This window comes from Macrosteles quadrilineatus, unplaced genomic scaffold (genome assembly GCF_028750875.1).
Source record: "Macrosteles quadrilineatus isolate MER2022 unplaced genomic scaffold, UCM_ALF_1.0 Scaffold_4__1_contigs__length_99947679, whole genome shotgun sequence".
Lineage (NCBI taxonomy): Eukaryota > Metazoa > Arthropoda > Insecta > Hemiptera > Cicadellidae > Macrosteles > Macrosteles quadrilineatus.
In genome coordinates, this window is record NW_026542597.1 from 68289621 (window position 1) to 68305099 (window position 15479).

A 15479-nucleotide genomic window follows, 5' to 3' on the forward strand; every position below is an offset into this window, starting at 1 on the left:
AGAAATATTTGCTCTAGAAATAGAGTTTCACATTTGAAATACCACAAACCGAATTTTCATTTGTTGATTTCCAAGGAAGTTGTACAAACAGAGAAATATATAGTTCCACTAGACAGAGCTCTGGGAGAGTTTGATACTTGGGATGAAATCCATTTCCCCTTGACAGGTTCAAAGGTAAGAGACGCAACTGACAGCACAAAACCCTGACATATATTTCCCATGTCTTGACATGCTTTTGATTTGTTCGAATAACAGTTCATTGATTTTGAAATGTATATGGATCTTTTTAAAACATGCTTTACTCAACTTTTTTTGATAATTGTTTGAGTAGTATTGAACTGTGCATGCAATTCGTGCACTAAACTTTGCTATTTTATTCTATACAATCACAGAAAAAGGAATAAGCGCAACAAAAACAGGCCATAGTGATGTGTAATATTTATACTTATTCGTCAATTTGTCAACTAGAGGATTATGAGATAGTAAAAAGGTTTTTATTTCCAATAGATATGGGATGTATCTATCTGAACCTAAGACAAGGTTCAAATCACTAAGATTAATTAGTTAATGAGTGCTTTTCATTAATATTTCTTTAAACAACACACTCCAATTTTATTAGTTTATTAAACGTTTGACATGAAGTTTATGTGTATCAAATGACATGTTATTTTTATTACGTTACCAATAATTTGATTGTGTTTTAAATATATTTTTTTATGCTTCTTTAAACGTGCTATGCTATAAATTAAAGCTCAACCGTTCCCATTTCAAATTGAAACTGCAGCATTTCATTTAACGATGCCTCCAGTTCGTCATATATTTTATTGAACCAATTTACAGTTAAACGTTAAGTACTCAAGAGAATCCAATGACATTGACTTGTGATGAGCAAAAGTTAACTTACAGTTTGTTTATATAATGCTACAAATAGTATCTAAACATTAACTATAGTTAAAACAAATAAATGAAACCTAACACCATACGGATTATTGTTTCGGTGATGTAAAACTAAAAAAACTAAAATATTTTTTGTATTTAGAAACTTGTAAACAAACGAGCACAGAGCAGTCACCGAAATTATCTTGAGAATCAATTAGACGACACCTCAAAGTTCTTTTTAAGCATAATTTTAGGAACATTAAAGAACATACTATGATTTTATTTACAACAAGCATAATCACTGAAACTCAAAACTAAATATTTAAAATTGGTTACATGCATGCAGTTCCTCAAACATACTACAGTATCATTATTTTGCGTAATTAACTACAATTTGCAAATACCATACAAAACGCTTTAAGAATATAAACGTGTATAAATTAATCCGTTTACGTACCAAAACGCATCATTTGCAGTTCCATTTTATATCCTACTTGTATATTAGAATTGTTTCCACTTAACCAAACTCTAGGGTTTTAACCTCCAAAATAAAAATGAGTTAGCACGTAACAGCCAGGCGAGTGGTGTACGCAATAAAAGTTTGCAACACTAGCTGTAAATACTCGATTATCAGCTGTTTCTCTGTTATCGTTACAATGATGTTTTAAATTCTACGACAAGGTATGATAGCCTATTTGCCGGTTGTCAGAAACGTTAGAGAATACTTAATGGGAATGATTTTGTAAATACTTGGATACTAATTACCATTATTGTGAAATCATTACCTAAACACCAAAAAGATGTAATATTTAGTCACAAATGTTTTCAGATATAAGAAGTAGGATAAACTATTATTTAAATAGGTAAGATAAAGGTCAGAGTTTGTACGGAAGAATCTATGTACCGTTATTGTTAATATTTTATTTCTGACAGTAAAATGGTAGCCCTGGGCAACATATATCATCATGACAGTTGGCAACAGTGGCTGTCTCGAGTATAGAGACGGGCTTGCCAACTGATGCTGGACGATACGATACACGACTGTCCTTTACAAAACATTTCTTCATTGTACGTTAAACGCTAAAGAGAAGTTAACATTTCAGAAATGTTTTAAAACGATGTACTAGTTCAGTAGCTAAGTAAACAAAAAATGTTTGAAGAAGTAAGAATTTTTCTAAAAATTTCCAGAGATTTCCTTGAAGTTCAATAATGTATAGATTTTATCAAAATCATAAATTAAGAGATTTATCAATGATAAATCTCTTGTATGATGTATTTCAATAAATTAATCCATTGCAAATATGATGTTTTTTAGGTTTAAATGTTATAAATATCTACAAATCTACTTTATAATTAACGTATTTTAGGTTAAGTTGTGTGAGGTAAGGTTGGATTCAAAACTTAATGTAACATTTCAATTTCATACTGTTACACAAAATTATATCATAGTGAATCAAAGGGGAAATTCCTTGAGGATTTTAGTTTAAAACGAATAGCTACAAATTTTATTAGTTGTAACTTTTTGTTTTACGTAAACACATTCCAAATTCGGACCGGAGCTTAGCGTCTTGAATGAAGGAAAGAAAAAAAATCTTGAGTCAACTAAACAAAATCTAATCGATATTTTATGTATTTAAATTATTTAAAGGATCGGCCTTTAAACGTTTTATGGATAATATATATGGTTTTTAAGAGGTTTGGCTAGTAATAATTTATTAACATAACAGCCAAATAAGACAGTTAAAGTATAATAGGTCCACGGTAAAATGAATTTACTAATTTCTTAGTTTTTTGTGTAAGTAACGTGCTAATGCGTATAAAGAAGATGAACCGGTTTGTTGAATGATTGAGATGAATCTTCCTGCTTCCGTCTTTTGACATATTGTGACTTTTGACACGTAAAGTTTTTCTTAGTAACAAACTCTCTCGTTCACTATGAATAAATTTTTAATTCATCTGTTGTATTAAGGCAAGACAATAACTTATTGAAGCATTAAAATAGTTTTATAAACGAGTTTTATAATTCTACGTAGTTTGATTGAGAGCACTGCTGATTCTATACATTAATTTTAGGTAGGTTTAACACATTTGTGTGGTTTGCTAAAGGGACAACAACAAAACGCTGTATATTCTAAAATTATTTAAAAATACAAAACAAGTAAAAATATTTATATATGTACGATATACTTCGCTTATTGAATCGAATTGAAGGTAGAGGTTTAAATTCAGTGACAGCGCTAACCTTAAAAACAATCAATGAATTCAAAAAAGCTGTGGTTTATAATCTAATTTTTAAAGTTTTGATGCTGAATGGAAATATTATAAATTTAAGTAGATTAGATTATATTTAGGTTTTATTTTTATTTGAAGACGAAGGTTAGTGCTTATTTAGAGAACGGTGAGTGTAGAGTGCATGAGAAAACAACTTGTTACTGACCAAGATAAGATGGTTCTTTGTCAGGACCAATAAATGTTATGTAAAGTCCAATTATCAAGGATATCTGGGTCCAGTTTCGAACCATCTGAAGGATTTAGACTTTTCTCAGGATCGAACTGCCAGTCTTCTGATTAGTCATAATATACACGCACTGTAACCACTATTAGTTACCCAGCTTTGTATATAGTAGGTTATAATGAACACATACAAAACAGCTCCATTGTGAAAAAATTTTAAAAAAACGTACAGTGTTGGTGGACAATATATATTTGAGTTAAATGAGTTTTTGACAAGTTTTGGTGAAAGAAAAGTTACATTAAATTTTGCAAACTAGTCGCTACATTCTATGACAGACATTGTGAAAAGTAACTGAAGACTTGGCAATTCTTCACACTAAAACAAAGAACACTCGCCGCAGAGTTATATTTTTGTTTTTGTTTCTCCTGCTTTCATTTTCTAGATCACATCCTTGTGTCACATTTACTAGATTTACTATCTAATACGGTCCCTCTGAATAATATATAATACACAATACTTCGTCCTTGAAACGAAAGGTGCTGTTATTTGGAGTGGAGATGTGACACTCTTACGTTTTGTTAACATGTATTTAAGGCACACCATTAATTTAAGTACTCATCATCTGTTAATCTCGGGGAGACATATTTTCTTGTTGTCATGCTTATTGTTTATATAGTATTAAGTTAGGTAGTATAAGTTTTTATAGTTTAAACCTACTCTTACCTAAATCTATTATTTTTTAAAGAATCCTAGTAAAAAGGCTATCTTTTGTTTCTAGAGAGGATTTGTGTCCAGGAATCCAAGTCTTGATACTTAAGCACATTTATATGAATAACGACATTTCTGGTTGATGGTTGGAAGAGGAGAAAAAGTAAATCATTAATAATGATATAAGATGGTAATATAAGGTAAGCATTAATAATAATAAATAATAATAGTAAAATATCTGGTATAGTTTTGACAATAAGACATAGCTTATGATAGTTTCCCAATAAATAATTCAATGGTAAATCTTATTTCGCTATTACTTTTTAGTGCCAGTGGTTAAAAATAAATGCATGTAATTAAAATAAAGGCGTTCATAATCTATTTTGGTTAACGATTCCTACTTTATACTTTCTTGGTCTAAATGTCTAAGGCCTAAGCCTAATTTGCTTCCTAAAAATCCTAAATCTAAAATAAATTAAAACTGTTGTTTATTTATATATTTTAACTATTTCTTTTTAAATACTAGATCTATTATAATCAGTTAGGTAAAATAAACAAGGCTCATTAATGTGTTTTGGAACTGAAAAACTATTTGTATAACGGTCTTTTACTTATAAACCCCAAAAAAGGAATAAGAAATTTTATTTTTGTGCGAGAGAAATTCTGTAAGAGATCAACCAAAATACAAATCTTCTTAAGAGAATGTTTGTAGCAAAGTGAGTGTGCCAAGATAACAAGAACAAATAAGTTGTCGTTAGAGTGGTATGTGGGGAGAAGGTCTGAGATGTTGCCAACATCAAGTTGTTGAAGGGTTCTATCATTTCACATAAGAATTAGTACATGTGAAATCATTATGCGTGTACAAAAACAACTTTAAAAATACATTAGTCTAAATATTAATAAAAAAAGAATCAAAAAATAAAGTTAAATAGAAACGAAACTAAAAACTAATAATAGACATTTCTATGAAAACCTTCATTTAATGGTTCTTAAAAGAATTAAAAATATTGAAGTTACTACGGGATGTTTCTTAAACTCTACAATAATGAAAAATAGAATAGTTAACTCATAAAATGAACACATTAACACAATTGAAATCTATTAAATTTATTATAAATGTAGTAAGCTTATCAATTATTTATAGAGCATTTTTTTACGGAAAATTACAATTACAGCCTCATGTTTCATTATTCATACATGTATACATTAATGACTAATCAGTTAATAAGCAATAAGCAATTTATACTTATATTCCAACCCCGTACGAAGGACGGGTACTCTGCTAGTTGTTATATATTTTTGTTAGTTGAATTATGACTAAATAGAAAATAAAATGCAGCTCTTCTTTCTTTGACAGTAAAACATACAGAAGCGGTGCACTATTTAGTGGTATTTCAACTTGCATTCAAAGTTCAAAGCAGCCATAAGGGCTGATTATGAACAATCCTGTTTTCAACCAAGTCAAAAAGGTTGCACGCAGTTAGGCCACTCGACTTTGCGTTTGCAGTAAGAATTTTTTACCCCGCATTATCATATATACTCTTATGTTATTAACTAATTATTAAAATGAATTAAAATATGAAAATATTTAAAATATGGTTATATTTTGAGTTTGGTTTAGATTTTGATATCTAGAATATAAAATACGGTGCTTCAGAATAAGTAGTTGTTAACGAATGAAATCCACCAAAGTTAAGACCGTATGATTATTAATCAAACCGTTAAAACTATTGAAATAAATATCAAAATGTCCTTTGTCAAATGTAAATTTTAGTTTGGTATAATGTTGTAAAAAGTGTGATTTATGTTCTATGCACTCCCTAGCAAACCGAAGGCCTAAATAAACAAACGAGAACGTTCGAGTTAATAAAATTAATTTAGTACCAACCAAACTTAATCACTCTTAACGAGCGGTGGCTGCAAACAGTAAATTGTAATTGGCTAAATTGTAATTGCTAACATTGCAATTAACGTTTTGGTATGTTCCAGTTTATTGTGAATATCATATTCATTTAAGCTTAGATTTATTCGGTTTGATTCAGATTATTCACGTTAGTGCAAATTACCTTTTATTCAACACGTGGTGGCCAAGCTTCGATTTTTGTTCAATACTTTTCTCTACTCATTGATCATGATGATTTATGGAGTTTTGTAATATTGTGATTCGGAAAATATTTTTCAAAGAAAAATTCTGCAACATGACCTTTTATAATGATTGTGAGTCGTAGTTTAATCAAGGTTCCCAGTTATCATTCTTTTTACTGATAGGCTTTAGTAAACCTGAAATATCAAAATGTCTTTAAAGAAGATTCTTATTTCCTTGACAACAAGTTGATATTATGATAAACATTTGACGCTTACTGCGTGATATAATATCGATACGATAGAATGGTTTTAAATGAACTATCAACTTACTTATCTTAACATGTTAGGAAATTGTGTTGATTAACAGTTCATTAAAATTTTTTCTCGTGTAAGAAAAATCTTGATACTTCCCTTAATTAGGCTATTGTTCATAACGTACTGGTATTTTTTAGTTAGGGCGGATTAAGTATTAATGTAGACTATAGTTTATTTTCCTACTAGATTGGATTGCTGTATGCCAGCTGATAAAATAGTTATAAAAAATGCAAGTATCTTGTGCGAAATACCAAAAAATGAAATTTCAACTTATTAAGCTATTAACCTCTCCAACTGTCCTTGATTCTGTTTGAATATTTAAAATATTCCATCAAAAAGTGTATTGCCATTTGCTCGTTCTTGAGAGGTTTTTTAAAATCCTTTCACGTTGAAAATAAACGAGCCAGTTAATAACTGGTGTTGTATAGAGGCAGACCAAGCCTATATTGAGGCTAGGCAGAGTACAACCATTCAGTCTCGCCTTTTACTGCAATGCGCCGCTCTTTTGATTTTATACACTGAAATGAAGTATGTATTTTAGAGGCAGTAAAGACAACTTTATGAATATAAATAATGCAATAAAATTCAATGTTTACATTTATTACTTTTGGTCTACCGAAGAAAAAAATCACGATTGGTGTTGCTAGGAAAAATAGGCCCACAATTTCACTAAACCTAACCGCGTGTTAATTTAAACCCCTAAAACTTGAATTGACACACTTGAATCACTTGTTACAAAAAATGTAAACTCTGGATCAAATGTATAATAATGGTCAATGAATAGAAAAAAATGTGGCCAGTGTAACAAAGAAATACAGAATAGAATAAAAAACTGAAATATAAATATAATAACATATGTTAGACCTATTACAAATATTTACATTTTATTCCACACCTTTTTGGCTTAAAGTTTTTCTTATCATTGTTAAAAAAATTATAATTGTTGAAAAGTCAAATCTAAATAAAATAAAAATTGCCTCATCAATTTAAAAAGCCTTGTAGTTTACAACTGCTACCATGATTATTATAATTGAACCATGAGTTGGGCTAAACATAAATAAAACATAAACATAAATTTGATCTTAAAAACTAATCCAATAATATATCAGAAATTATTAGGGACACAAACGTCACTTTCGAATAAATACATAACGTTAATACATTTCAAGCTAATTTGGGGAACCATCCATTAAATTAAGAAAATAATATGGACCTTTCCGTTAATTTAATACCACTAATTAGTATATTGGGTTAGGTTAGGACTATGTTTCCGTTAACATGGCTCTAACCTAAACTAATCTAATAGGTGGTAGTGAATTAACGGAATAGGTTAAAATAATTTTAATGTTACTTTTTAGCTCAGCCGGATGAAAATGAGCAGACACCATTAGGTCGGCATTTCCAGTAACGCTATTTGTTTTCAAGCCAATCTGTGCTTTATCGCATCTGCAGTTTATAGCTTCGTATAATTACACAACAGTCGTGGATCGTTGTCCCAGATTTAACGTTTGTTGTTTGATATATCCAAATACATATCTTATACTGGACAGCGAAGAGGGATAGCGAAGTTTTTGACAAGTTACATTACATTGCGTACTGTTATGTATTTTTATTGGTTTCTTGTTTTGTACGAAGATTTTGTGTAATTTAGTTTATTTTTGTTGATATTCACCATTTTTACACGTTTTATGGGAACCATTCAAACCTTGAAATTTTATTTCTCTTAAACAATAATTATAAAAATATTTACAAATGAACCGATCTTTTCCTATAATTTTCAATCCAAGCTTAGTCTTTGTAGATAGAAATAGATTTTATACTTAATCCAATCTTTTAATTTTGTATTCACACATTTAGTATCCACACTAGTTATTGAAATTAACTTATTAAGATTTAAAACAATCGGATTTAATTTGTTAATAAAAAAACTGGATAATATACAACTCATCAAATTGTGTAGTTATGACGAAGATGCACAGTAAATATGCCCATAAAAATCTCTGAAATGTATGTACGTAGTACAATGTTACTTATGCCTACGAAAATTTAAAATATAAGCGGTTTCATATAGAGTTAAACCTATTCAAAAGTACTGTATGTATAGTAATTGAAAAATATATTTGGTATTGATAGTTAGCGGTATTTTACAAACTATAACAGTTAAACACTGTTTATATGTCAAACCAAAAGTCATTTGATTTCACTTCGAAACTCTAAACGAAGCGATATTCCTCATTTAATTCGAAAAGCGCCAAACTACTCCTTAACTCAATAAAACCGGAATTAGGCTCACGAAAACAGAGTCTTAATCCAAGTTAGTGTACCCTGAAGGGTGTGTAACCATGTTTATGGACGGTAACTTGGTTAAGAGTGAAAGTAAAAGCACATCAGGGAACGGAACCTCCAAATAGGTAATTAACGTGGAATAATTAAACAATGAGAAGCCGGAGCAGTTTATCACAATCATCTGTTATTTATTACATTCTGCCTCTCACAACACCCCCTTCCTCATTATCTTAAAAACATAAACTTTTTCTTCAACAGTTCCTTGAGAAAAAAGCCTTCTTTATAAATTAAACATTATAAATAAAACCCCATCTTTATTAATACAACAAAAGGATTGATTTTTGGACGTTATATTTTTCTAGGAATTTTTATTATTTGAAGATTGTTTGTTTCACAACGTATTGAATGCAAACTTAACATTTATTTTTGAACTAATAATTTAAAAAAAAACCTTCCGGGGGATTGAAAACAATATATTGGCCTAGCTTTAAGTGATCTAACTACAAAGAAATTTTTTTTGCTATTACTATTCGAGTCATAGTTCATTTTATAATCTGTTCAGACTTCAAGTTTTACATGTTTCATTGAGCAAACGTAAAAACAAAAAAGCTTAAAACTAACCAGCTGAACACTATCAAACACGATATTATTGTGCCATGACAGATATATGTAGATGAGGAAAAAATATTGCAACAATTCCGTTTATAATTTGATAAACGGAATTGTTGATTTAGACCTATGCAGACTTCTCAAACTATATTAAGTTCAGTATATTATTGGTTTTATTTATTCATATTTATAAGTAGGCACGGCATCCCTAAATAAATCTTTACAATATAATATTACTAATGACTTCTCAATTATTAATAGACCAACAATCAAAACTAAAATTAAGATTACGAGAAAACTTAAAAAAAAAAAATATGAACAATCGTTAGTTTATAATGCCAGATAAGCGTTTTAATTCTCCACAAGTTTTATTAAAGTTGGTAAATTACAACCCTATTTAACGCAACAAAATGCTAATAAAACATAATTAAGAAGTGTTGGAAGCGTATTCTGTTGGCGGCTTTTGTAATTAGAGCTCTGCAATTTACCCTCTCCGCTGCCTGGTGATTTGTGGCGTAGTTTTAGTATCCTGTTTCGTTAACGTTAGCGGCGATTTAAATACCTCTTACGACATTTAAAATTTACAACACTGTCTTATGTCCTTTATTTTAATTACACTATCTCAAACATGGGTATTAGTATTTAATTGTCAAATAATATTTTCTCCCTAATAAATATTTGTTCCAATAACTATTTTTATTCAAACGATTAACAGTATGTCAGTTTTAGCTGGATCCATGATTATAAATATGCCATTTATCATATTATGGTCGCTATTACGGAAATTTGTTAAAAATGATTGTCTCATTCACTAGTTTGTCAGGTCAGGTTACATTGGACGGTATCCTATTGACTACTAACGAATATGAATGTATCATTGATTTTAGGTAATTTTAATGTTTCAGATTGATGTTCAACTCCTTTTAATTATATTAAATTATCAAATTTGGAACATGAAATGTAAGAAATGCGATTAAATATATTGTACTGCAAAAATAGGTTAATATTATCGTGCTATTTGAGAAATTATTTGACAATTCTCATTACTGTACTCTGGGTTTTCTTTGAATACATTTATGAAAAGAAAATGACGGTTTGTGAAATATGTTTTACTATATACATTCTACAAAATCTTACCTTGAAACTCCTTCCTCGCCGCACTGACACTAGTGACAATGTTCGCCACGTGACCCAGGACCGTCGCGAACAGCAGGAGTCCGAAGAGCAGTTGGAGGATGACGAACAGGTACTCTCCCTTGCTGCGAGGCCGCGGCAGGTCCCCGATGGTGGTCAAGGCGAGAGTACACCAATAGTAGCTCTGGAGGTACTGTTTCACAACATCAGCACTCTCACTGTCCATAAACACCCAGTTCTTGCTGCCGAACCCATTGTTCTTGCAGACGATGTGGAACAGACATCCGTTCCAGTGGAAGATCACGAGGAGGTAGTGGATCAAGCTGGTCGATCTGAAGAGGTTAGGGTAGTTCGTGTGTCTCTCGGTCCTATCCATGAAGGCCCAGAACCTGTAGATCTTGACGAGCCGGAAGGAGCGGAGGATGCTGTTGAAGCCTATGGAGAGATAGAGGAAGTCCAACGGAAGCAGACAGAGACAGTCGATGTAGAAGGTGGTGGAGTTCATGTAGTGATGTCTCAGCTTAGTCGAGTCTGTTTGTAGCACTCCGTCCTCTAGGTAACCCGTGCGGAAGTGGAACATGATGTCGACGAGGTAGAGGAGGTCTGCGAGGTAGTCGAGGCAGAACCAGACGAGAATCGAGTCTCCTGTAAGGCAAAAGAGTTTGTTTAGTGGTAGTGAAATACTCATATATGTAAAATTTTGGAATGTAAATTTCAAATTTAATACTTTCGGCTATTAAAACTGATGTAGTTTGCTCTTTTACATATATTTTGATCAAATTTGAATTTTCTTTTCATTCTATACTATAAGCTATTGACATTATACTAAAACAACTTTTTTTATCCTCTCTGTAGCAGAAAAACTAATTACTAAACACACCTAGTTCCAGTTAAAAACAAGGAATAGATCTGACATTTTAAGGTTGAGGTTTTTAAGGTCTGACATTACTTTAGTTCAAATCCAAACTGGCTAATGGAAAGTCGCCTAGTATGCAAGTTTGCTTCGGCGGGGATAATTTTTCTTGCTGTCTAAGCGAATTTTATTCCTCGTATAAGAGTCCTACGCTATTAATCTCATTTATAAATAAAAAACTGCGGATTCAACTTGAAAATCCGTGGTTAACAAATATGCCCTTAAAACCTCTGATGATTTAAATTCCAAACAGTAACACAAAATATAAAAGAAAATTGAAAAAAACTTAAACGTGAGCCTGATGAAAAATAAAATTTGTATTAACCAGGTCTAAAGAATTGCGACATAAACGTCGGCTAAAAAGCTATAAAGCTCAGATTGGCCTAGCAACAATCAGTGCTACCCTAATTTTGCTGTCCTAATGACTTTTATGTGTGTCTGACCTTTGACGGTTTCTATTAGTTCTAAATAATTTAATTTGAGTCTAAAAGCACAAGCCACGAAAGTTATAGAACCAATTTGCCTATAAATGTTCATAGAATGTATAAGAAATACTTATTTGTTACAAATTTCAACGTTTAAATTCCAATTACTGTTATTCTTTTAATCACATATTTCTCTGTATGACTCCATGTGATACTAATTAAATGTTTACTTTCTGTGAACATGTATTGCTGTTCCGTCAAAAGGGAAAGGTTTGCATAAAATATTATCAACGTTTGCAATCGGATAACTTTGAGTTAGGTGGCAGCCACAATTTTTTATGTACAAGAGTGAGTAGTTGTAGAGCGCTGGGCTTTAGTCCTTGAAGTCCCGAGTTCATATACTACCAATGGGTTCTATGAAATAATGCCGTAACTCTCTGACGTAGCCTGAAGTAAATTGTGAAACTGTTCCATGGTAGCAATTCTTAGAATGTGAAGTTGGCACATAAACATTGTTTTTCACATCTGATATTGGTGTTTACACTAGCTTACTACATAAAAATATCAACAATTTTCCATTGCTGATTTGGTTGGCTTTAAAGCGTAATGCAGAGTATGATCATCAAAGGACCGTGATCATTTATAATGACGTCATCAAGCTGTGATGGTTTGTGCATCATGATAATAATACCATCCTCAACAGATAACGTTCTATTTATGTTCTCTCATATTATCCGATCGTTTATTCATCAATCTGTACCACCCCAATGGGCTGTGAGGGAGTTATTAGTATTTTGTATTAATACCTCATTCCAAAACTAGATATCTCTGACTACAACTGTTAAATTTAAATTAATTATCAGAAATTAGAATATTTGTACACTCATCTGTTAACCCTAAGTAAGTAGGGATGGATTAGAACTTTAAGGCATGTTTTATAATCCATCCCTACTTAATTATGGTTATTTACACAGGGGTATAGTGCATTTTAGTTTCTGAGCTTTCATTTAGGGCTATATATTTTAATTTGGTTTATTTATATATTGTTTCGGAGTAAAGTAAATGAAAAATTTCAATACAATGTATTCTATTTTTGTTTTCTTTTTGCTAAACAGTTCGTGGTTAAGAATAAATATTAAATATGATTACTACAATTTTATAAATATAATTTACTAAATTACCTGGTTTGTAAATGATAATTTAAGATAATAGACAGCAGAACAAATTTACGAATATATTTTTGTAAGCTAAAAATAGCAAGACTCCCCACTGTTCATACTAAAGGAAAACTGAGAAAAGAATAGTATACAGTCCAAATGGGGGAGTACAAGGATTCAATTGTTCAAACCAGGGAAATATTTAAATTATTTTGACATATCCATTCAAGGATGATTAATAAGATTAACATTTTTTAATGAAGTATGATTTTCATTGTGAGCTTTAATACTATGATTAGGTTTGTAGCTGTGATCGTATTTTGTCACTGTATAGTAGGCCTAAGCTTTCCATAGTAAAATCCCAGAAAAAGTCATGAGTCGCAATTATTTAGTTATTTATACAATCAAAAACTAAAATGCTGGGGAAAAAATAGCATTGATTTTAAACACTTCTCGTATTTATTGGACATTTCGGGTTTTCGAGGAAATCAGTTATAAAATGAAAGGCCACTCTTTTATATAGAGGTTGTCGACGATGTGTTAGAGTTTATAATAGGCCTACGTTTTCCTGTCGCAGAAAGCTCTTTCATTAAAGTCATCAGATAGGTCGACCAACCAGCAAATCATTCTGGCCACATGAGCTTCATCAGACTAATGTTTGTACCTGATCAAAGTAATTTGACCATGCGTGCTAGTCACATTATCTCATTCCAACATAAACTAGACACTGATTTGGAAAACATACTATTTGTAGAGCTATTACATGCTGTAATTAAGTAATATGTTATTTTTCTTGGTCTACGGGTTCGTTTAAAATGCGAATCTAGCATGTGACAATGAACTATTTAAGACAATCATTACTGATCGCCTGAAATATCAATTTCTTTAACTTGTACATTCCTTAGTTAGAAGTTAAAGGATGGTTAAAACGATTCTATAATTAATTTATTAAAAATACGTTAAATTAAGGTAGGAGAAGTGCCAAGCCTGGGATGACAACATGTCAAAGAGTTGCACAAGTTTTATCGAGCTATTTTAACGTGGAAGAAAATATTAATACTGTTTAGTATTCTTTAGAAGTTTTGTTGCTTTATATAGGTTTCTGTAAAGACTCATATAATCTTAATCGCGAGTCATATTTGGAAAATAAGACTCAATAAAAAATGTTTATGTTTTAGCCCTACCATTACGTTTAGAGCACTTTTACTATTTTAGTATAAATCCATGTTCCTACATAATTAAGTTAAATGGTAGCAAAACAAATTAAACTATAATGATTGATAAAAGTTCCCCTGCCAAAATTATTAATTTAAAAAGTTTTTTTTTTAACAAATATTGCATTTCCTATTATTTTAATGCTCTGATAAAATAATGTTTTAAATCTACCCAATGTAAATTAAATATATTACTACTGTTATCCATAAATAAACCAACCACTGTTTTGTTTTACCTAGTGAAACCTAATTAACACTTATTAATTGTTATTTATCGGTTAATTAAAATTTTACCTTGTTTTAGTCAAACCTAGTGTGGTATTTATCTGTAGAAACAGGGTTGTGCGTATGGTTTGCGGTTAACCAAAGTGGCACGATCAAACTTGCATTAGGGTTGAAATGAATACCACATTTCAAAGTAATTAGTTGATTGTTGAATTGTAATGTTATTGAAACAATTCTACTGCTTACCATTGTAAATTTTCAATTCCGGTAACTATTTACATAATCTATAAACCCTAACAATGTTTATACAGAAATATTTTTAAAATGTTTGTGTTTATTTCACAAAATAAACTAAAGCAGATTCAATGAAAATTATTCAAATTTATTCATCACAAACATTAGCAGGATATTGGGTGAAGCTCGACATTGTATCATTATGGACTCATTAAATGCAAATACCGTTCATAAAGAATAAATAGATAGCAAAATGTAAATTTAAAAGGTCAGCCTACACATGCCAACGCAATTCACATTGACTACAATGATCCTACCAAAATCTGTTTAATTATATTCGATATGATTTTTTAATAAAACCAGTTAAGATTAAAGAGGGGTCTTTTCGTTATTAAATCTACCATAAAAAAATTCTTAAAATTGACTTAAATTTGCAAATAATTTCTTTGACAAATATCATACCGTGCATTAGGCTGAATCAAGGTATTTTGTTTAACCCTGGCACACAGTAGTAAGTACCCTACAATTTCTGGACGGAGTAGGGGTCATACACCAACCACGATGACGGCAACGCTCTGTGACAATTTAAGCGTTTGATGACTTCTGGCCACCCTCATTTTCAAGAGAACCTATTTATGGACATTTATATTCATCTCTATAGCTCGTTTGGTTATGAAATACATAATTACAAATTTATTTATATGCATGTGGTTGCCTCATTTTGTTGTAATGGACTACCCTAAGATAATGCGAATTCTAATCACACCTTTGGATAGTTAACCTGATCCGTTTCAAACCATTTAGATAATTAAAAAAATTATATGAGATCAGTAACAATTG

General features: G+C 30.8%; 1 protein-coding gene across 2 annotated transcripts in view; it reads right to left on the reverse strand.

Moving 5' to 3' along the window:
* The window catches only part of LOC128991590 (cyclic nucleotide-gated cation channel alpha-3-like), a 363748-nt gene that overhangs the window by 90244 nt on the left and 258025 nt on the right, over positions 1–15479 (reverse strand). For both annotated transcript variants that reach the window (XM_054414605.1, XM_054414604.1), the window contains exon 5: positions 10475–11116. In XM_054414605.1, coding sequence (XP_054270580.1) covers positions 10475–11116 — 642 coding nt within the window. The remainder of the gene's footprint in view (positions 1–10474; positions 11117–15479) is intronic.